General features: G+C 36.7%; 1 protein-coding gene across 2 annotated transcripts in view; it reads left to right on the forward strand.

The window, feature by feature from the left end:
* The window catches only part of CEP57 (centrosomal protein 57), a 62504-nt gene that overhangs the window by 17783 nt on the left and 20882 nt on the right, over positions 1–23839 (forward strand). For both annotated transcript variants that reach the window (XM_043996659.1, XM_043996658.1), the window contains exons 3-6: positions 15155–15334; positions 15725–15846; positions 20002–20118; positions 20493–20570. In XM_043996659.1, the coding sequence (XP_043852594.1) occupies positions 15155–15334; positions 15725–15846; positions 20002–20118; positions 20493–20570 (497 nt within the window). The remainder of the gene's footprint in view (positions 1–15154; positions 15335–15724; positions 15847–20001; positions 20119–20492; positions 20571–23839) is intronic.

Consider the following 23839-nt stretch of genomic DNA (forward strand, 5'->3'; position numbering starts at 1 on the left):
TCTTCATACAAACTGCTATCTAGCCATAACTTGTCCATCTCTAAGTGATTGTTTGGTGATTGGTTTTTTTGGGGGCTGGGGGTCGGTTTTTTACTGTGAACCTATGAGCTTCTTGGTGTGAGGACTTCCTAATGTGTAAACTTTACCGGGTTTCTTGCAAAATATTGTGACTTCACTTTTAGACTTTTCCTGTGTGAAATGCCCTGTAGGAAGCTGGCAATATGGGGCCATTACCGGAGGTGATGGACAACTCCCTTTTAACTTAGAGTCTTGAAGATTTGGGAGGCTGAATGATTAAATGACTTGATGTTGGTCATGTCGTTAGGATGTGTCAGAGGACTAGAATCTAGGTCTTTTTAAATCCAAAGTTGACCTTCAATTTATCTACACTACTCTGCCTTTAATTTTTAAATCTAAGTTAGTAGATATGGCTCAACATTCTGGTCTGTGTGAATACTTTTACATCCTGACTGTCACCTAATATTTTAGCTATCCCTTCTGATTTTGTGTCATCTACAGAGTTTGTATGTATGACATCTAAAGCTCTATCTTAGAGACATTCTAAATTGGCATTAGAACCCCCATAATAGTTTTGCTTAGCTTTTTTCAAATGAATTTTAACTCAGTCTTTAAGTTCTCCTTAGATTATGCTTATGGGATCATACTATATTTTTTATCCAGCAGACTATAAATTTCTCTGCTTAGGAATTATCTTGTTTTTGTTTTTATGAGCCTGGATCCTATCATAGTGCACATAGTAGAGATAGATATTGGATTGAATTGAATTCATTTTCTATTACCTTACTTTGTTTCCATCAAATATATTGTCTTTTAGGGGAAAAAAATCCTAATTGGTGAGTTTCCATACATCCACGTCAGTCTTTATACAAATCTTCTTCATCAAATTCTTATTCATCAGAATTCCTTCTGTTTGTGCCTTCAGAATTTTGAGAACTTCTCATCCTTCTCATGTAGCGTTTAAGTCCATGGAGACCTACCTGTTCTTTCCCTGAACCTTTTGAAATCTGTTCTTCTAAAATATAAGATTCACGTTGTATTATTCTCTGCTTTTCTTTCCCTCTCTAACATAAATTTTAAGATTGATTGGTCATGGGGGCAGCTAGGTAGCACAGTGGATAAAGCCTGGCCCTGGATTCAGGAGGGCCTGAGTTCAAATCCAGCCTCAGACACTTGACACTTAACTAGCTCTGTGACCCTGGGCAAGTCACTTAACCCCCATTGCCTGGCCAAAAAACAAACAAACAAAAAGATTGATTGGTCATCTCTCCCCCTCCCCACCCCAGATTTCTTTCCTTTAAAATGCAGTTCAGTACATATTTGTTATTAAATGTCTAGCATATATGAGGCACTGTGCTTAATGCTAGAGATACCAAGAGAAAAATGCAAGTTTTCTGCCATAAAGAAACTTACATTCTACTGAGAGGGAAACAACATGTACACAGATTAGGAAATACAAATTAATTTCAAGATGAAGAGAAGTAGAGGCTAAGGACGGGCCCCATGTAGAGGAGGGGACACTGGAGCTGGGATCTGAAGGAAACTTGGGATCTTAAGAGGTAAAGGTGAGGAAGCCATGCATTCTTTTTTTTTTTTTTTTTTTAGTGAGGCAATAGAGGTTAAGTGACTTGCCCAGGGTCACACAGCTAGTAAGTGTTAAGTGTCTGAGGCCAGATTTGAACTCAGGTACTCCTGACTCCAGGGCCGGTGCTCTATCCACTGCGCCATCTAGCTGCCCCAAAGCCATGCATTCTTAACACAGGCAACCACTTGGGCAGAAGCAGAAGTGGAAAAACAGGTCGGCTTGAAGAGTAGAAAGTGTATGAAGGGGAATATAGTAAAGTAATACTGGAAAGGTGAGAGTTATCTTCTAGAAGGCTTTAAGTGCCAGACTAAGGATTTTGTATTTTATCCTAGAGGCAAAAGGAAATCATTAAAGATTTTTACATTAGAGAATGGCAATGTAAAATTGATGTTTTAGCAATAGCAATTTGGCAGCTATGTGAAATTTGGTTAAGAGGACAAGACTGAAAGCAAGGAGTCCAATTAGGCACTATTACAATACAGCAGGTAAATAGTGAAGAGAACCTAAGCTCTGGTCAACCCTATGAGTGTAGAGAAGGCTTGTGTACAAGAAATGTTATAGAAATAAAAGCAATTACACATAAAACTCAGTGGATCTGAGTGTGAGGGAGAAGAAAGAGTCTAGGATGATGAAGAGGTTGTGATCCTAGGTGTAAAGAAAGGTATAGGTCCCTCAATAGAAATAAAGACATTAAAAGGAAGGATGGGTTTCTTGCAAAATATTGTGACTTCACTTTTAGACTTTTCCTGTGTGAAATGTCCTGTAGGAAACTGGTGATATGGGGCCAAAGCTGAGAATAAAGACTATATAACTCTCAGGGAATCTTGAATGAATGAAAGAAAAAAAAAAACATTTATTCAAGGCTTACTGAGTGCAAAGTACCATACTAAGTACTGGTGATACTGATAGAAAAGAGTCTTTGATCTCAAGGAGATCATATGCTAATGGGGAGAGAAGGTTTCAGCTACATGTCCCAGAATTAGACAAGAAGCACAGAGCTATTTTAGTTCCTGTTGTCTTTTCTAGGGTTGTTTTTTTTCCTTCAGTCTAAAGATGTTACTGCCACATTGACAATTTCCGTTTTGAAACAAAAACGTTTAAAAATCGAAATTATTTTATTCTACTCTATTTTTTTATTCCTCTGGTTGGTAAACTGTCTTTATAATGTTTAATGGTAAATTTTGTTTTTACTTTCAATTCCAAATATATCCTTCTGCTTAGACAGCCATCCCTTATTACAAAGAAGAAAAAAGGCATTTGAGCAAAGTAAACCATTTTAGCTGAATGATAGTATCTGCAGTGTTCTTTACGCACAGTACCCAATTTGCAATAAAGTAAGGAAGGTTAGAGTTTTTAATCTTGGCCAGTAGAATTACATACATACAAATTATAGCTATCTGTTTTAGGTTTTGTTTTTTATTTTTGTTCTTCCTATTTACATGGTTCTTGTCATTTATTGTTTTTCTGGTTTAGCTTACTTCATTTTTCATTAGTTCATATATCTTCATGTATTTTTCTGAATTTATTCTTATGGCACAGGATATTTTATTACATCAGTGTACCACAATTTGTTTAGCCATTTTGTAGACATCTACTTTGTTTCTATTTTTTTCTTACCACAAAAAGTGCATTTATGATTTTTTTAGTATAGTATATGGGATCCTTTCTGTTTTTAACATTCTTGTGATATATTCTTATTAGTAGAATCTGAGTCAAATGATAAAGACTTTTGTAGCCACTTTCTTGGTATAGTTCTGAATTGTTTCTCAAAATGGTTGGATCACTGTCCAGCTCCACCAATCCTATAATTATTGTGTCTCTCTCTTACATATGATATCTTGAGGGGGTGGCAAAGTCAAGTGAAGGTGTGTTTTAAGGTTGTGGGAGACCTGGGCGTGTGTGTTAGCCAAAGAGATAATCATAAGGAGAAATGGAAGATTATATTAGCTTGAAGGAACTTCAGTTTTCAAAACTGAAGTTTTTAAGGAGAAGGCTTTTCCTTAGAAAGGAGAGGAACTGTTTCTTTGTCAGAAACTGAAGCAAGGGAAGAGAAAAAGTGGGGCAAGAAAGAGGTGGGATTGAGAGTTGGGATGTTGTGGAGAGAATTTTAGATGTAGAATTTGGTAGAAGTCTACAGATGAGAGAGTTGGCCTTAGATAACTTTTTTTTTTTTTTGGTGAGGCAATTGGGATTAAGTGACTTGCCTAGGGTCACACAGCTAGTAAGTGTTAAGTGTCTGAATCCAGATTTGAACTCAGGTCCTCCTGAATCCAGGGCCAGTGCTCTATCCATTGTGCCACCTAGCTGCCCCGGCCTTAGATAACTTTTAGTGTTTCATTTATGATGTATAGAAATTTTATATACTCTAGAATTTCTTTTAAAATTCGTATCTTTGCTTGGTATCTTTTTGTTTACATCACTTTCAATTCCAAATATATCCCTTTCCCTACTATCCAGTGAACCATTCTAAGTAATAGAAAATTGAGGGGAGGGAGGGAGTTCAGCAAAACTAAACAGTACATCAACTAAGTGTGACAGTAGTTTCAATATTCCAAACTCACTACCTCTACAAAGAAAAAAGGGGAAGTAGATTTTTCTCATCTCTCCAGGGCCAAGCTTGGTCATTATAGTGAAGCAATATGAACTGCTTCTTCCCTCCCAACCTCCTCCTCTATCCATTTTTATTCTTTACTATAAAGGATGGTTCTCTAGGCCAAATATATATTGGGACATATGGGTGGTATTAAAACAAAAGATAAATGTTATATAAAGGAACAAGTTGTATAATATTTCTTTTTTTCCTCTTGATTTACTATTGTTATGATTCATTTATATATTATTTCCTGGTTCTACTTCTGTCACTTTGCATTGGTTCACTAATCTTCCCATGCTTCTCTGAATTCATTATTAGTTTCTTATAATACAGTAATATTTCATCGTATTCATGTACCACAGTTTAGCCATTTAGCCAGTTGATAGGTATCTACTTTGTTTTATAGTTCACTTCTACCTACCCTTGCTATTCTACTACTCTGATTGAAATCTTTGATCCCTTAGGGATATATGGCTAGTGGTAGGATCTCAGGATCAAAGAGAATGGACATCTTAGTCAATTTAAAAAACATAATTCCAGATTTTTTTTTCCCCAGGGTTTGACCAGTTTACAGTTTTACCAACATTTTATTGGTGTTTCTTCCTTCAACCCCTCCAACATTGGCTTGTTTGTGATCTTTGCTAATTTTCTGAATATATGATAGAACTTTAGAATTTTTTTTGATTTGTATTTCTTAGTGATTTGAAGTAATATTTATATGGTTATTAATAATGCGCAGTTCTTTTGAGAACTGATGATACAAATCCTTTACCATTCATCCATTAGGAATGGCTCTTGGTCTTAATATTTGTATTAGTATTGTTTATTGACTATCTGACCTTTATCAGAGATGCTTTGCAAATATTTTTACCAATTTACAACTTTCTTTATCCTAGCAGCACTGATTTTGTTAGCGCAAAAATGGTTCAATTTTATTTAACTAAAATTATCTATTTTATCTTTTTTTTCATTTCTTTATATTCCTTGTTTAGTTATTCTGGTATTTCAAAGATGAAGCTCTAGTAGGAAGTTGCTCAAGTTCTGAGATAGATAGATAGATAGATAGATAGATAGATAGATAGATAGAAAGAAAGGAAGGAAGGAAGAAAGAAAAGAAAGAGAGAAAATAAGCAAGTAACTATCAAAGAGCCACCAAGTCGGCCTCTATTTACAGATTTTTGGAACACGTTTTAGGCTCCTTTCTGCATTTACTCTATAATCAGCTTAGCTTACTACCTTCTCAGGGCCTGCTTCTGAATTCTTGATGAACAACTACATGATAAATGGAAGAAGCAGAAGCTAGGTTCCCATTAGAACATTTGGAATATGAGGCAGAGCAGCAAGGGCAGGTAAGGTTATATCTAGTTGGATAGCAAAAAAGGAAAAGCTGCCCATCACAATCAACTGTAAGGAGATAATGATAGTTTGGGGTTGGTTTCTGGGTTGGTTTTTTTGTTTTGTTTAATTCTGTGGAGTAAAAAGAAATGTAGCCATTTTCAAAACATACCATTTTGACTTGAAGTTTTAACTTTTGTTCACTCATTTTATTAAACTTAAAAAGTTTAAAAGAAGAAAATTGGCAGCCACAGACTTGCTCCAGAATGTTATTGTGTTGATATTTTCTGTTTATTTAACTATATATGTACATTTATAAAATTCCTAGAAGTCCTTGGTCATTGTTTTACTGAGTACTAATGCAAATGCTAATTATTTTAGAACACTTTTTGAAAATTCATTTTTTAAATATCTTATTACATTATACTTAGAAACTATTATTGAAGTCAAAGGAAACAAGATTTTAAAAATTTTAAATTCTTATAAATATTTAATAACCCACAAATGCTGTTTTTTATTTGTTTTTGGGTTTTGTTTTGTTTTTTGCAGGGCAATGGGGGTTAAGTGACTTGCCCAGGGTCACACAGTTAGTAAGTGTCAAGTGTCTGAGGCCAGATTTGAACTCAGGTACTCCTGAATCCAGGGCCAGTGTTCTATCCACTGCGCCACCTAGCTGCTCCCACAAATGCTGCTTTTAATTATCAGTAAATGTACCTTACAGTTAATTTCCTTTGGTGACTAGTTCTAGAGTGAAATCAGTACATTATCTTATGTTAATGATTTCTGTTCATTTTGTCTTAAAAGAAGTGTCGTAAACTATTCACTTGGGGTTTAAAGGATGATAGGAATGCTCACTTTAAACTTATGTTTTCTTTTACTATTATCTGCCTTATAATACATGACTTTCCTTTTTCACTCTTTCTATTGCATTCATTGAGACCTGGCTCTCTCTTGATGACACTGCATGATTCCCTTCATCTAGCAGTTTTTTCCCAAGCTATCATCTCCCCTACTACATTAGCTACACTGTCTTTCCTTCCATATCTCTAATCTTTGGTATATCAGTTGAACTCTACATTTGAAACCCTTGTCCCCTTGTCTTGTCATTGTTAATGCCTTGCCAAATCCAAGTCTTGAATTATTCCCATCATCTGCCTCTTTTGTTCCCATTTAATGGGAAGAACGAAGGGAGGGAGGAAGTTTTTAAGTGCTTACTATATGGCAAGCACTGTGCTGAGTCCCAAGGATAAAAATAGAAAAAAGAGAGTTTCTGTTCTCAAGGAATTCATATTCTATTTGAAGAGGAGACAATACATAAAAGAAAGTTCTGCTGAAAAGAAAAGAAAAAACTGAGATATCTGAAAAAGCCCAGAGATCCTAAGGGTATAGTAGTGCTGCTAAATGGAACTGGGGCAAAGCAGAAATCACAGAATTATACTGATTGATTACACTATAGACTCCTGCTATATTATCTCAATTGGACCCTCACGGCAGCAAGGCAATTCTTTTATACCACCTCCTGAATGGTTTGCACTCACTATAGTGACTGATGAAACCTTTCCATCACTCCTCAAGCCTCTCACAGTACCCCTTCCCCCCAATATCTCAACAGAAGACCTCAGTTCCCTCTTTATCAAAAAAAAAAAAATATTGAGGACTTTTACTGAGAGCTCTAGGTCTTTCCTCCACTTCTTCCTACTTCGCCTCTATCTTGCATGGAGAAGGAATGACACTTCTTGTCAAAGCTGATCCCTCTACAACTAGTTTTGATCCCCTATTCAGTAAGCTCCAAGATCAAATATAAATATTTGGCTTTTCGAGCTCTTTATAACTTGTCTCCTTTTTCCAGTCTTATATTTTACTTCTCTCTTATGTACTCTGTGATCTAACTACTTGGCCTTCTTGCTATTACTCATACATGTAGCATTCCATCTTCCAACTCAGTGCCTTCGCATTGACTGTTACTTATACCAGCAACGCTCTCCCCCTCCTTATCTCTACCTCCTGGCTTTCCTGGCTTCCTTCAGGACTCAAGAGAGCTTTCCTGGTCCTCTCTTCCTTCTCTTTCTTTTCCTCCTTTGATCTAAGATTACTTTCTATATACATTGTATATAATTTGTATGTATATAGTTCTTTGCATATTGTCTCCACCATTACAATCTGAGCCCCCTCCGTGCTTAATATGGTATCCGGCATGTAATAAGTACTTAATGCTTGATGCCTGTTTGACTAGAATGTTAATTATTTTTTAATTTGTTCTCTAGCAAATTATAGTAAAACACCAGGTTACAAAACTGTAATAGGCTTCAAGACTTTAAGAAACAGCATTAACTAGGCTCATGAGATTTAAAAGTGAAATGGTCCAAACCCTTCATGTTGTTGTTGTTGTTGTTCAGTCATGTCCAACTCTTTGTGACCCTGTTGTTTTCTTGACAAAGATACTGGAGTGGCTTGCTGCCATTTCCTTCTCAGCTCATTTTACAGATGAGGAACTGAAACAGACAAGGTTTAGTGACTTGCTCAGAGTCTAGCAAGCGTCTGAGGTTAGATTTGAATTCAGGAAAGTGAGTCTTCCTAACTCTGAGGTGTGATACTGTATCTGCTGCATCACCTAGCTGTCCCAAACCCTTCATTTTACTGAAGCAGAAACTTAAGGGCAAAGAAATTCATTGGTTTTGCCCACTCAGGTAATGTGCAACAGAGCTTGGGGTTCAAGTCCAGGTATTTTTACTCGTAGACAATATTCTTTCCACTACAGCAGTGGTTTTGAAGTCAAATATAAAGGGAATCCTGTGAGATGCATATTGACTTAGAAAACTACAAATTTACATTGTATGTGTTGTATGTGCTTTTATTTATTTTGTTAAACATTTCCCAATTACATTTTTTAACACTTTTTTTTTTTGCAGGGCAATGAGGGTTAAGTGACTTGCCCAGAGTCACACAGCTAGTAAATGTCAAGTGTCTGAGCCCGGATTTGAACTCAGGTCCTCCTGAATCCAGGGCTGGTGCTTTATCCATTGCGCCACCTAGCTGCCTCCTCCCAATTACATTTTAATCTGGTTCTTCCTCTTACTGGGAGCTGCATGAGTTAACAACTCTCCACTACACTGTTACTTCTAAAAGTGTAGCTTTTAATACTGCTTCAAAACCTTACTTGCTTTCAGAGTTAATCAGTAATGATGCAGTCCTTTTTTTTTTTAATGCCAGTTGTATAAAAATGGTATATTTGGGGCAGCTAGGTGGCGCAGTGGATGGAGCACTGGCCCTGGAGTCAGGAGTACCTGAGTTCAAATCCGGCCTCAGACACTTAACACTTACTAGCTGTGTGACCCTGGGCAAGTCACTTAACCCCAGTTGCCTCACTTTAAAAAAAAATGGTATATTTATTAAAAGACCCCAAACTAAGAAATAAAATAGTCATAGATAAAATAAAATAGAGTATGTCAGTGTTCAGCTGTGAAATTATTCACATAATTCTGAAAGCAGCTGAAGTTGCCATTCAGGTGATCATAATTATACTGCCATGGAAGTATACTTGGGAAGATATGATAGTTTGGTAGTATCTACTTCTTTGGAGCTAATACTTAGTAATGTCCTATTATAAAAAGATAAAATGATAAGCACTTCACCAAGGAAGAAGGCAAAAAAGGTGGCCTTACTAGTAGAATAATCATAGAATAATTAAACTTTAGAAAACAAACAGCAAAAGAAGATTTTAAAACTGTTAAGAAGAGCAAAAGATAATCCTGCTGCTTAGGACCAGGGAATATGATAGAAACAGATAATTCTAAGAAGGGTGACTGTCAGATATGACGGGGTAGAACAAACATGGCTAAGAAAGCAAGGAAGCTCAGGGTCTTCCAGGAGATTATAAGAAAAATGTCTAACTGAAATCAGTGTACAGGTATACAGAGTATTCATATTAAATTTTAGATTACAAAAAGAATTCAGTATCTTTCTCCTCAACCCCTCCCCTTAATTTCCTGTTTACTATTAAGGGCACAACTACCTTCCCAGTCAACCAGGCTTGCAAACTCCTCACTCTCCCCCTCCATATCCAGGTTGCCAAGTTCTGTTGAATGTATGGTTATTTTATTCATAGATACTCCTTTCTCTTCTCTACCACCGCTGCTTCAGGCCCTCATCCCCACCTGTATGGACTGCTGTGATAACCTTCTGGGTAGTTTTTTTCTAAGTCTCTTCCCATTCCAGTCCATCCTCTGCACTCAGCTATTTGATTGATCCCAGTTTTGACCATGTTACTTCCCCCACCCTTCCTATTCCATAAACTCTATTGCCTGCAGGAACAAATATAAAATCCTCTGTTTGGTTTTTAAAGTCCTTAAAGTATGTTTCTAAAATGCTTCTTAAAGTGTCTGACCTCTTCCCTTTTTTCTAGTCCTTACTCCCTACTCCCAAGCCCCAGACATTTTTCTATGATCCAGTGACACTGGACACCTAATTATTCCTTATAGAAAATATTCCTATCTCCTGAATTTGTGAATTTCCACTGGTTGTGCCCCATTGTCTGGAATGATCTCCTTGCTTATCACAATCTCCTGGCCTCCCTGGATCCCCAGATAAAATCTCACCTTCTGCAAGAATCTTTTCCGGATCCCCTTAATGCTGGTGCTTTTCCTCTGTGATTATCTCCAGCTTTTTTTGCCTATATCTACATAGTTGTTTGCATGTTTTCTCCCCATTAGACTGAGTTCCTTGAGAGGGGGGATTTTTTTTCCTTTCTCTGTGTATCTTGCACTTAGCACAGTGTCTGGCATATAGTAGGTGCTTAATCAGTCAGTTTTTATTTTGACAGACAGCAAGAAGTAGGAAGACTAAGGTGATTGGCAAATATCTCTCAATCTCCCCTTTTTAAATAACATTGTGACTTTAAAATCTGCTAGTGAGTTTGACCTTTTGATACCTTGCAAAATTCTAGAACTGATTATTAAATGGTAGGACTATGAACACTTACAAAGGAAAAGAATGAATCCTAAAAGTTTAGAGATGGAAAGACCTTGGTTCAAGAATATATATTAAATACTAGACTCTTCTCATCTGTGACTGGACCTTCTGAGGAAGAAATAGTTGCTAATGGGTAAAGGTAAATACTTCAAAGTAAAAAATGAGAAGTTAACATCTCTAAGAAGATAGTGTTAGAAATTGGGAATGGCTTTTTAGGCAATGGTCACTTCTTCAGAAAGAATATATTTAACTTGGGTTAATATACCTGGTTTATTGTTGTGACGAGTAAAATCTAATGTGTAGTTGCCATATTCTTGTCTCAAATGTAGGGAAAACTAGCTGGGGTTTACTTATAAATTAGAAGCACCAAGTTTGGCATTAAGCATTTATTAGTGAAAAAAGAGAACACCTGGGTCAGAGAGCCAGGAAAAGACCTATCTAATGTAGCATCTTCAGCTTCACCTACCAACAGCCTGACCTGGTTCTCCTCTCTAATCTCCTGCCACCATCTCGAGGTTCCAGCAACAAACTGAGAGGAAACCCCACTTCCTGTGTCGCCCCAGAAGAGTGGGGAAGAGGACTGCTTCAAGCTGATTGGTTATCGTCACCCAAGTCCATTGGTTCACTGGACTTGAGGGTAGTCCTGTTGTTGAGTTCAAAGTCCTTAGCTTCTGAGAACAATATCCTCTTGAGGGCCAACCAGGGGCGGTTTCAATTTAATTAACTTTAAGTGGGTTAATCAGAAAAGTCAATCACTCTCATTCAGTCTCACTTAATTCAATCAATCTAAATCAATCTCCTCTGGTTGGGGTCTTTGGATGTTGACAAAAGCCCATTATTTTTTACATTGTGCTGCAAGCTGCAAGCTGTCAGAGATAATTAAAAATGATACTCATGCCCTTAAATGTGTGTGTGTGTGTGTGTATGGATAATAAAGTGAACTTTTAGTGCTAATGTGGTGAGATAAATTTGACCTCATAGAGACTTAAGATGTGACTCATGACTGACATAACAATAAAAGATTCAAAATAGCAACAGATCATACAGGAAGGAGCAGTGAAGCACATCAAGAAGATATCCACCTGTGTGAAAATCCATGAACCTGATCAGAAAGACATGATGAACATTTGGCTTAAAGATCAGAGGAAGGAGAAATAGGTAAAATCGTAGTGGGAGTATACTTTAGGAAACTGTTGAAGAAAATGAATGATGGTTCTTAATATGTATCAAAAATTTGACAGGGTAAATAGTAATAGTAATTTGACTAAAGCAGTTAACACATTTTAGATTCTAAGATAATAGAAGAATTATCAGGGGAACTACTATGGTGGGACTGAATACAATCAGAAGAAATTATTGGCAAAGTGGAATTAATGATGCCATCTTGAAATTTGTGATAGCAGAAAGGAGTGGTGGCCATAATCTGATTTTTACTCTATAATTTAGGAATACAAATTTTAAAGAATTAAGAAATAAAATAGGTAGAATCCCTTGGCCTTTGACTTTAAAAGGAAGACTCTAGGGTGATATGCTGAGTGTGTATGTTATTCCCTTTTTGAACCCATCCCAGTGAGAGTAAAGTTCAAGTGTTTTCTCCCTCCCTATCTTTGTCTCCCCTGTAAAAACTCTTTCATGCATCTTTTATATGAGATAATTTACCCTATTCTGCCTATTCTTTTCCCCTTCTCCCAGTGCATTTTTAGATCATCCTGTCAAAGTCAACTTACACCTATGCCCTCTATCTTATAACTGCCTTAATAGTGATTAAAGTGTTTAAAAGGTATAGGTATTATCTTCCCATGTAAGAATATAAAAAGTTTGACCTTATTGAATCCCTTATGATTTCTCTTTTCTGTTTACCTTTTTATGCTTCTCTTGAGTCTTATATTTGAAAGTCAAATTTTCTGTTCAACTCTAGTCTTTTCATAAGGAATGCTTCAGGGGGCAGCTAGGTGGCGCAGTGGATAAAGCATTGGCCCTGGATTCAGGAGGACCCAAGTTCAAATCTGGCCTCAGACATTTGACACTAGCTGTGTGACCTTGGGCAAATCACTTAACCCTCATTTCCCTGTAAACAAAAAAGCAAAACAAACTAACAAAAACCACACATCAGCAATGCATCAAAATTCTCTCATTAGTCCCATCTTTTCCCCTCAAGGATCATACTCAGTTTTGCTAGGTAGGTTGTAATCCTCGCTCCTTTGCCCTTCAGAATATCACATTCCAAGCCCTCCAGTCCTTTAATGTAGAAGTTGCTAAGTCTTGTGTCATCCTGACTGACACCACAGTACTTTAATTGTTTCTTTCTGGCTTCTTGCAATATCCTTGACCTTCAAGCTCTGGAATTTAGCTTTAGTATTCCTGGGAATTTCCATTTTGGGATCTTTTTCAAGAGGTGATAAGTAGATTCTTTCGATTTCTAGTTTACCTTCTGGTTCTAGGATATCAGGGCAGTTTTCCTTCATAATTTTTTTTTTTAAGTGCGGCAGTTGGGGTTAAGTGACTTGCCCAGGGTCACACAGCTAGTAAGTGTTAAGTGTCCAATGCAGGATTTGAACTCAGGTACTCCTGACTCCAGGGCAGGTGCTCTATCCACTGCGCCACCTAGCTGCCCCTCTTTCATAATTTTTTGAAAGGTGATGTCTAGGTTCTTTTTTTGATCATGCCTTTCAGGTAGTCCAATAATTCTTAATTATTTTTCCTGGATCTATTTTCCAGGTCAGTTTTTCCAGTGAGATATTTCACATTGTCTTTTTTTTTTATTCTTTTGACTTTGTTTTATTGTTTCTTAATATCTGGTTTGTGTAAAACTGCTAAATTCTTCAATGAGATTTATTGAAAAAACAAATTTGTAGCCTAATTAAAGAACGTTCACTGCCTAAATATCTCCACTTCTCAAAATAATCAATTATGAAATTAGTCCTTTTAATGATGCCTTTTCTTACTCCTTTGTGTAAAATAAGATGGATACCATTATTGATAAAATATAAAAATCACTAAGGAAACATTTTCTTACAATCAACTAAGTGTTGAGTACCGACTTTAGATAGAAAAGAAGTTGTATAAGCTATGGTTCTTGTCCTAGAATCATAGATTTAGAGCTAAAAAAATCTATAAACTGTGTAATCCAACCCTTTCGTGTTACAAACAAGGATCCTCAGATGCCTCAGGAAAATTGTGAATTTCTTATTGCCACACAGCTAGTAAATAACTCAGTCAGGATTTGAACCTAGGTCCTATTGTTTCCAAATCCAGTGCTTCCCACACTATCTTAGAAGACAGAACTTTTCTACTTCCCAAAATAGATCTTTTATTCATTCACTTAAAAGTTAGTGCCCATAAGGTACCATGCCAAATACAAAGTTGAAAAATGGAGTAGGTAAGATGTGCACAGATGTTTTACACAAAGAATTATCAGTGGAACTACTATGGTGGGACTGAATACAACCATAAGAAATTTTAAAAGTAGATAAGTTGCAGTATAAGTAGAATGAACTGAGCCCTAGAGAGGGTCATCATAGATCATCAATCTAGAGCTAAGAGTTTGTCAGAAGTTATGTAGTCCTTTCTTCTTTTTCTGCAATTAAGGGAATTAATCCCCAAAAGATCAAGTGGCTAGCCCCACAGCTACATAGGCAGTTATCGATTCACATAAATTCACATTATACGAACACACAGACAGCTGCTCCTGGATCCTGGCTTGATGGCTTAACTTGAGACCTCCAGTGCCAAGAGAGGAGACTCTTTGCCCCATTTTGCTCACCTTGCTGCATGTCTGGCCCCCATGTGTTTTGTCTTCTGGCCATTTGCTCTCAGGTACCTCGTATCTGGCCCTGGCCCCTCCTTGTTGCCTATCCTTCCATATGCCCTCTCCCCACATGTTCTTTTTCTTGGTTCCAGCCAGGCAGACCCCCACATGACTGGCCCTGGCCCCCATGTGTTCTTTCTCCTGCTCTTATTTCTCTGCCTCTCCCTAGGCATGCAGCTTCCTTCCTTCTCTCTCACTGCCTTTCCCACATCAGCGGGCAAATTTAATTTACATAAAAATTATTTCATGTATAGGTCTCTCAAATAGTCTACTTAAGTAAATCGAGAATTGTTTGTACTTACATAGTAAATGACAGAGCTAAAATTTGATATCAGGTTCCATAAATCCATGTTTAGCAGGAAAGTATTGTACTCTTTATATTTACCCTGTGATAAGCTCCCTCACTAATCACGTCTAATTTGGGGTGATTAGGGAAGACATCCAAGAGGTGGCAATATGTGTAAATGGGAACTTTGAAAGGAAGAATGTGGTGGATATTCTATGGGAAGTTTACATAATCCGAAAAAAAACCCTCAATTTTCAGTTCCTTTGTTGAAATTTTATATATAAAGAATGTCTAGTACAGCATCATTTAGTAGCTTTTAGCACCTGCTTATATGGGTGGTATTTTGGTTTGGGGTTTTTTTGGTACTGGTCAGTGCTCATTGTGTCACTATTAGCACTATTGGTAGACACCATGTGCCATTTGATGTGTGGAAGTTGAAAGTGATGCTGAGAGATCACTGACATCAGCCATACTTCTAAGAGTTCATTGCTCACAAAGAACTAAAGTCTCAAATATCATATGTATTAGTGTCTTCTAATGGCAAAGTGTTTAATTTGACAGCTATATTTTCTGCACTGAAGAATCTTCAAGAGAAGATTCGACGTTTAGAGCTTGAACGGATTCAAGCAGAAGAAAGTGTGAAAACCTTGTCTAGAGAAACAAGTGAATACAAGAAAGTGCTGGATGAACAAATACAAGAAAGGGAGAACTCAAGGAATGAAGAGTCAAGACACAATCAAGGTTTGTTTAACTATGAAGATAGTAATGAACATCACAGGTCATAATTGGAAAGTTATTCCAAGGTCCTGTTTTAAAGGCCTTGACAACATTCTGCAGAACTTTAGTAATTAATGGTTCTCTGATTTTATATAGGTATTCTGAAATTATAATGAACCAGGTACATTTTATTTATTAAGGACTTAGGATATAAGATTGTATTATAAAGCTGTTGCTACCTTATTGCAACAGAGGATTGATTAGAGTACAACTGATGACCTATAGTAATTTGGAAGTAGCTTTCTAGTACCATTGGGTAATATTTATGATAAATGGAACTACAGTTTCATTACTTATACTTAAACTGCATCAAGACAAGTAGACTAATACCAGTTTTTCTTCTGTTCCCTTTAGAACTGACGTCCCAGTTGTTAGCTGCAGAAAGCAAATGTAATCTTCTAGAAAAACAATTGGAATACATGAGAGACATGATAAAGCATGCAAAAAATGAGAGGACAACTGTCTTGGAAAAACAGGTATAGCCATGTGCTCTTCTCAATCTGTCCAGCTGTTAAGTTGTAAATGTAGTTGACACTAATTTATTTTTCCTTAATGAGAATTAGTTGTATTAATTTTGGTGAAGTTTAACAGTAACAATAGAGTGGAAGAGAACCTTGAAGAGAAGTCTTAATTTTAGTTTTCATGCATTCAACAAACAATTGAATGCCTACTATGGACATTCATAGCACATTTCCAGGTGTTATGAAGACTCTCCTAGCTTCTTAGCACAGAGACTGTGCTAATTAAATGCTTAATGAATTCTTCTTAAAAGTGCTAAGTAGGGGGCAGCTAGGTGGTGCAGTGGACAGAGCACTGGCACTGGAATCAAGAGGACCTGAGTTCAAATCCGGCCTCAGACACTTACTAGCTGTGTGACCCTGGGCAAGTCACTTAACCCCAATTTCCTCACCTCCTAAAAAAAAGTTCTAAGTAAGGGGGCAGCTAGGTGACGCAGTAGATAAAGCACCAGCCCTGGATTCAGGAGGTCCTTAGTTCAAATCCGTCTTCAGACACTTGACACTTACTAGCCATGTGACCCTGGACAAGTCACTTAACCCTCATTGCCCTGCCCCACTCCCCCCCAAAAAAAGTTCTAAGTAATGAATAATAATACACATAGATTTAAGAGCATCGATGTTCTGAGAACATCTACAGAAGCAAGCAAATATTACCAGTTTGGAAGAAGAGAGTACTAGAATAATGAAAGTTTCATGGAATTTGGTCTTAAATTAGTGAAAAGCAGGTAGAGAAGACAACATGGGGAGCACACAGTAAAGACATCAAGGCAGAACTGAGTGTGACATGTTAACAGGAACAGTGGAGAAACTGTTCTGTTAAAATGGAGTGCTTAGGTCGGAGACTGTAGGGAAAATAGATTAGGATCAGATAATGGAGGCCCTTGAATGATTGACTAAGAAATTTTACTTTTATCCAATGCATTATGAAAGTCAGACTAAAGAATTTCGTTTTTATTCATTGCAACACAACAAACATTGAGCACTTGCAATGCTCAAGCACTAAGGGATATACAAAGAAGTAGTTCTTGCTCTTAAAAGTAAAATCTGGTAAGAGGGACGTCTAAGATATCTGTAAATAATTTAGATAAAATATAGTAAATTAATACTTTAAATAATATTTATCCTAAAAATATTGTAAAACTAAGAGAATTTTGAGAAGGGAAAGATTCTTTGTTGGTATGGAGGAAAGAGGCAGTTGAGCTTGGGGTTGAAAAATAAAAAAAAAATTTGAATAGTCAGTTCAAGGTGTGGGATGGGAAAGAAAAGGTATTTCAAAAAGCACAGGGACAGTTCAAATTAAGGAGCAACCATTTCTTTAGAAAAATATTTTCTGGATTCCACAGATTATAGGCTTTGCAATTTACTTTGTTCTTCCCTAATTCTTTTTGTTTGTTTCTTTTTGTGGGGCAGTGAGGATTGAGTGACTTGCCCAGGGTTACACAGCTAGTAAATGTCAAGTGTCTGAGGCTGGATTTGAATTCAGGACCTCCTGAATCCAGGGCTGGTGCTTTATCCACTGTGCCACCTAGCTAGCTGCCCCCTTCCCTAATTCTTTAGCAGAATTTGTCACACTCATTTCTCTGCCCTCCCAATCTTAAGACTATTATTTCTTTCCTTGCTACCTATATAAAACACATGCCCCACCCCCAGGCACATACATATATGTGTACATACAAGGCCACTAGACCCTGCTGTTTTCATATCTCCTTTAAAAACCAAACTCCTAAGCTGTCTATACTTGTTGCCTCTCCTCTCACTTGTTTCTCAGTCCTTTGCAAATATGGCTTCTGACTTGATAACTCAAACTCCTCTCTCCAAATTTCCCAGTAATTTCTTAATTACCAGTTCTGATGGCCTTTTCACAATCTCATCCTCCCTCACCTTTTTGTAGCATATCATAATGTTGACCACCTAGATCAGTAGTCAGATTCAGATAGAAATGACAGCCACTAAACTGCACAGAAGGATCTTTGTAGGCTTCATATTGACTTATTTTGAAGATGAAATACGATGTTTTATTGTATTTTCATTTATTTTGTTAAATATTTCCCAGTTACATTTTAATCTGGTTCAAGCTGCACTCAGTAATGTTGTGGGCCCTATTCAGCATGCAGGCCATGTGTTTGATTACTTCTGACCTAGATAATCTTCAACCCAGAGCTCACAAAATGTTCCTCCCAGCAGGGGGCATTATTCCAACTCTCATAGTGTCCCTGTTTCTCCAACAGTTCCTCCAACCAGTATGCTTTTTTTTTTTTTTTTGCATTTTTGCCAATATGATGAGTACAGGTTAAGCCTCAAAATTGTTTAAATTTGCAATTTTCTTATTGTGATGTGGAACATTTTTCATGTAGTTGATAAATTTTGTAATTCTTCTTTTGAAAACTACCTGTTCATATTGTTTGATTATTTCTGTTCAGGGTCTTTGACCATTTGTCTGATAGAGAATTTTTTTTCCTTATACATTTATTTCAATTTTCCAGATATCTTGAATATCTGACCTTTATCAAAGGACCTTGCTGCAAAGATTTTTTTCCCCTTAGTTAACTGTATACCTTCTAATTTAATTGATTTTGTTTGTACAAAAAAGTTTCCAATTTCATGTTACTAGAATTGCCCATTTTGGATAATTGTCCCAAAATTAAATGGTCATAGGAAAGTGCTTAATTTCCAGGGTAGCCCTATCTTTCCTGGGTCATCTTTTCTAGGTAATATACTGTTATTTACTTTTGTGTATATATAGATTCTATAGTCTTTGTGGTTCATCCATGTCTGGTTTTATATTTCCTTGTGTTCCAAGTTCTTAACATAGTAGGTAATAGTAGGGACCTGTTCAACAAATTTTAAAGGTGAAACTAGTTATTTTTTCACATAATCTTACAAAACTATGTGAATTGGAGGGAGGTACATGTTTTAAAACAAAACTAATTAGGTCGAGAATGGTGGATCTTTTGGTTTTCATTTTAATTGGGTTTAGAGTGATGTGCCACATATGCTGAAAAAAGGGGAAGCGTATTCAGTAACCTTTCATTAAGCATGTTCTCTCTAAGAGAGCCTATAAATATTATAAAAGATTTCCCTCTACCATCTCCCCCACCCCCAAATTGAGGATACTTCTGTTAAGGATTGACTTTGGGAGAGGTTTTCCCATTATTCAGATTCAACAAGTATTTATTAAGCACCTACTATGTGCCGTGCAGTATGCATACCGTGTGTGTGTGTGTGTGTGTGTGTGTGTGTGTGTGTGTGTGTGTGTGTCTCTGTGTCTGTCTGTCTGTCTGTCTGTCTCTCTCTCTCTCTCTTTCTCTCTTCTCTCTCCCTCTTGTAGATACTGGTATTGCCCTTAAAGTAGGAAACAGTGGGAGTGTGTTCCAAGAGAAAGTGACAAAATGATCAAATCAAATCCATAAATGTAGGAGTAGAGTAGAGTAGTATGTATTCTCACTAGAGAGTAGTGAGAAATCAAGTTGAAAAGGCAAGAGTAGGGTTGATGGATTTAAGACTAGTTTTAGGATGTTGGATTTAATCTATTAAGTAATATAGGTCGCCACTGGAAGATACTTGAAGAGTAGAGTAATTATATTTTTTTAAACCCAGTGTTTTAGGAAGATTAATGAGATAGCAACTGTTCTAATAGCTCTCTGAAAACTTAGCATGAAAAAGAGGTTATACATTTCTTTCATATATTTTTTATGAAGAATAGTAAATAACCAAAACAAAAATGTCCTAGAGATATTGATTTGTGTGGAGAAAAACTATTGTAAGCATATGTTCTATACTGTTTTTTGTTAAAGAATTCATTGAAGATGCATCATAGCATCATTTATCCTGTCATCTGTCAGCACATAGACATAACCTTGCCCTTTGGAACAGGTTTTCAGTAAAGATGGCATTCCACCATTATGTTATAATGTATTAAATGAAAACCACATTTTCATCTTGTTACTGGTTGTTTACCTACAGTCAAAATTATCTTTGAATTAGAAACGTATAGTTAACTTTTTGCTAAACTTACATTGTATTTTATAAAACATTCACATATATTTATTTCTGTGTTTTAATGGTCACATTTTCAATTTTCTTTGATTTTTGTTTTTCTGACATTCTTTCTAGAATTCGATAGAGAGAGACCAGCAGCAGGGCCACACGCATGTTGAGAACCAACTTGAAAAACTGGATATTCTTGAGCAGGAATATAACAAACTTACTGCCATGCAGGCTCTTGCAGAGGTCAGCCAATGACTTTATATTCATTAAGATAAAATTTCTTTGTTTGAAAAAGGATATTACCAAGTATTCTTCTTTACTCAAATAAATCTAAAGGATCTTAATAGAAGAAAATACTTGGGCATAGGAAAATCAAAAAATAATTTTGTAACCCTAGTTGAGGATTTATTTTCTGAGACCATTGGGAGAAACCTTTTTAGCTCTTTTAAAAGTTGGTACTTTAAAAAGTGTAACAAAGTTTTCCCTTGGTTTTTTGGTTATTGCTCATTTCCAATAATACTGAGATCCCAGGTTCTGACTTTATTTTGGCCACATATTTACCTTTTTCAGAAAATTTTTTTTTGCTTCGTTATTAATCCTTTTGTCCTCATTACTAGAAAAAAATGCAAGAACTGGAATTAAAACTCCGTCAAGAAGAACAGGAAAGGAAACGTATGCAAGAAAGAGCAGCCCAGGTATCTAAAATTTTTTTAAAAAGTAGGTTTTACTCTTCTTTGTTTAAAAATCATATTTATACTTAGGTAAGTGCTACAACTTGTCTAAAAGACACTAGAACAATTGTCTCCTATAGTAGGGTCATTACTTATAATTGCAAGAATAACATACTAAGAACAACCTAATGTGGATCATTGTGGAAAAGTTATGTACACAGTCAGAGTACATAATTCAGATCTTTTTTAGCCTAATTAGACCATAAAGAATGATTAGTTGGCTTTTTAATTTATAATATCTGTAGTTGTCTGAAATAAAGAGATAGGCAATACTTCAATAACGATACTAAAACACTGCTTTGGCATGTACTTATAAATAATTTTTGCTGAAATAATATAACTTTGTATTAGGTTTGTCCCTTTAAATGTACCAGTTAGTAACAACATAACCATTATATTTTAGGCACTTTTTAAAAAAGAACTTTTTCAAGAACTTTCCAAGACCCTTCTTGGGCCACCTTCTGGCCTTTCTTAGATTCGTTGTCCTCAGATGTCTGAGCTGTTAGAATATTATCTTCCTCCTTCATAAGACCATAAAAATTTTATAGGGAGTAATTTTCTAACAAGCCTTCTAAGAACATGGCCAGAGTCTACCTCTGGGCAAAGGAAAATTGGCCACATGAGATATCATACAAAAAACTGACTGGAAGAGCAGTCTGTCTCATCCATCCTAGCCAATTCCTTGCTGTATTTTTGTTTTCACCTGGATCTGGGGGTGAGCTCTCAAGGGGTTTGTAGCCTGGTCTAACTCAGCAGCCAGATTTAGCCATTTATTAAAGGCCTTGAACCATTGACTTAGTTAACTTAGAGAGCTGCAATCTATTTAGTAGATGAAGCTTCCGTATCCTACCTTTTTCCTTTTCTTCAGACCATTTAAAAAAAACACTTTATTCTAAACTTAAACACAAAGAAAGTATTTCCATGTATATAGTATAGTAAAACACAAAAGAGGATTGTATATGAAACCATAAGCTTTTTTTAAGTATATAGTAAATTCAACACATTACTTTTTCTCCCCCCCCTCGTGGCAATGAGGGTTAAGTGACTTGCCCAGGGTCACGCAGCTAGTAACATTACTTTCAAAGCAGTCTTGCTTGTCTATGTATACTTCTGTTCTGTGCATTTTTTAAAAAAAATTTTCAGTGACACACTTTCATATTTTTTGGATGGCTATCACTATTGTTGATTGTTCCCTTTATCCCCCTCCCCACACAAACATCTCCCATCTATCCCTCCCTTCCCGTTACAAAAGAAAAAAGACATTCTTCTAACAAGTAAGCAAAACAAATCTATACAGGAAGGAAACAAGCATTTATTAAGCACTTGTCATGTGCCTGTCACCATGGTAAGCTTTACAAATATTATTTCATTCAGTCCTCACAACAGCCCTGTGAGGTAGGTACTATTCTTTTTACCATTTTACACTTCAGGAAACTGAAGCAAACAGCAGTTAAGTGACTGGCCTAAGATCACACAGTATGAGTCTGACCAGATTTGAATTCAGGTTTTCCTTACTCCGGTCCCAGTGCTCTATCCACTGCACCACCCAGCTAGGATAGGCGCCTGTCTGAAAATGTCCTTCTGCACCTTGAGATGGCACCTCTTTTGTCCAGATAAGGGTGGCATGCTTCATCATCATCTGGATTTATGTTTGATCATTGCTATGACCAAAGATCTTAAGTCTTTCAAAGTTGTTTTTCTTTACCATGTTGTTGTTCCAGTATAAATTGTTCTATTTCTGCTCACTTGACTTTGTATCGGTTTATATAAGTTTTCTTGAGATTCTCTGAAAACTTCTTTCATCTTTTCCTACAAGACAACAATATTCCATTACATTCATATACCATATGTGTCCAGTTCTTCTTCAATTGATGGGCACCCTCTTAGTTTCTAGTTCTTTTCCTTTCCTTTTAATTTCTCCTTTAGGATACACCATTGGAATCTGGAAACAAGAAAAGACCTCCTTCATGAGGAGGATTTAAGCTGAGTCTTGAAGCCAGGAGGCAGAGGTAATGAGAAAGAGAATTCCAGGTATGAGAGATAATCAGTGAAAAGGCACAGAGATATAAAAGATATGGTGTGTCATGTGCCGGGAATAGCAAGAAGACCAGAATCATTAAATGTTAGAGGACTGGGAATGGATAAAGACCAGAAAGTCTGGAAAGATGTGACAGTTTTTAAATGCAGAGGAATTTATATTTGATCCCAGAGGTAATAGGAAGCCACTGGAGTTTATAGAAGGAGTTGGCATGATCAGAGTTGGCCTTTAGGAAAATCAGTTTGGCAGCTGTATGGCAGATGGATTGGACTGGGGAGACTTGAGGCAGGTAGACCAGTTAGAAAGTTATTGCAGTAGTTAGAGCATGAGGGGATGAGGGCCTGTTCCATGATGGTGGCAATGTCAGTAGAAAGAAGGGGAAAAACTTAGCAACAGGTTGGATATGTGGAGTAAGTGAATGGGGTCAAGGATAACATCGAGATTGAAAGCCTGGGGGACTGGAAGGATGCAATTAATAGGGAAATTTGGGGAAAGGGGAGCATATAGGGCAGAAAAATAATTAATGCTATTTTGGACATGTTCAGTCCAAAGTAGGTCTAATTATTTTTTCTTCCCCAATGGTCTAGTGAGCATGACTTGGAGGAAGATCTAGCAAAGGAGACTGAAAGTGATCAGACAGAAAGAACTAGGAGAAAACCAGTCATGAAAACCAGGAAAGAAGAGATTATAAAAGAGAAGATAGTACTCTACACTGTCAAAGGATCCAGAAAGGTTAAGAATGATAATAAGGATTGAAAAAAGATTATATTGTGTCAGTTATGATAATTTTGAAGAGATTATACAGTTCCTGAACTGAGCTCCACCTCTTTGGGTTAGCCCCATCCTGTATTCTTGCCTTTCAAAGCACTGGACCTTCAACCTTTAGGGAACTCTGAAGATAGCTTAGGACCTAGTGGGCACTTTGCCTTTTGATCTAGGTCAGTTCTAAGGTTTCTGACAACATGGGCTTTTTAAGGAAAACTAGTACACTTTACCTCAGAATACAGGGCCTTGCAGACTATAAGTTTTTCACTCTATTTCTGATCCTTCATGGGGTTGCACTCTGGTTTGCCTGTTCTGGCTTTTCTGGCTGGTCCTGTGCACTTGGCTGAAGCCTGTGGACTTCTGACTGGCTTTTTATTCTAGGGTAGATGAAGTCAGTTGCTGTACTTTTTTAATGGATTTCTTTATTATT

The sequence above is a fragment of the Dromiciops gliroides genome, chromosome 3, assembly GCF_019393635.1.
Source record: "Dromiciops gliroides isolate mDroGli1 chromosome 3, mDroGli1.pri, whole genome shotgun sequence".
In the NCBI taxonomy this organism is placed as follows: domain Eukaryota; kingdom Metazoa; phylum Chordata; class Mammalia; order Microbiotheria; family Microbiotheriidae; genus Dromiciops; species Dromiciops gliroides.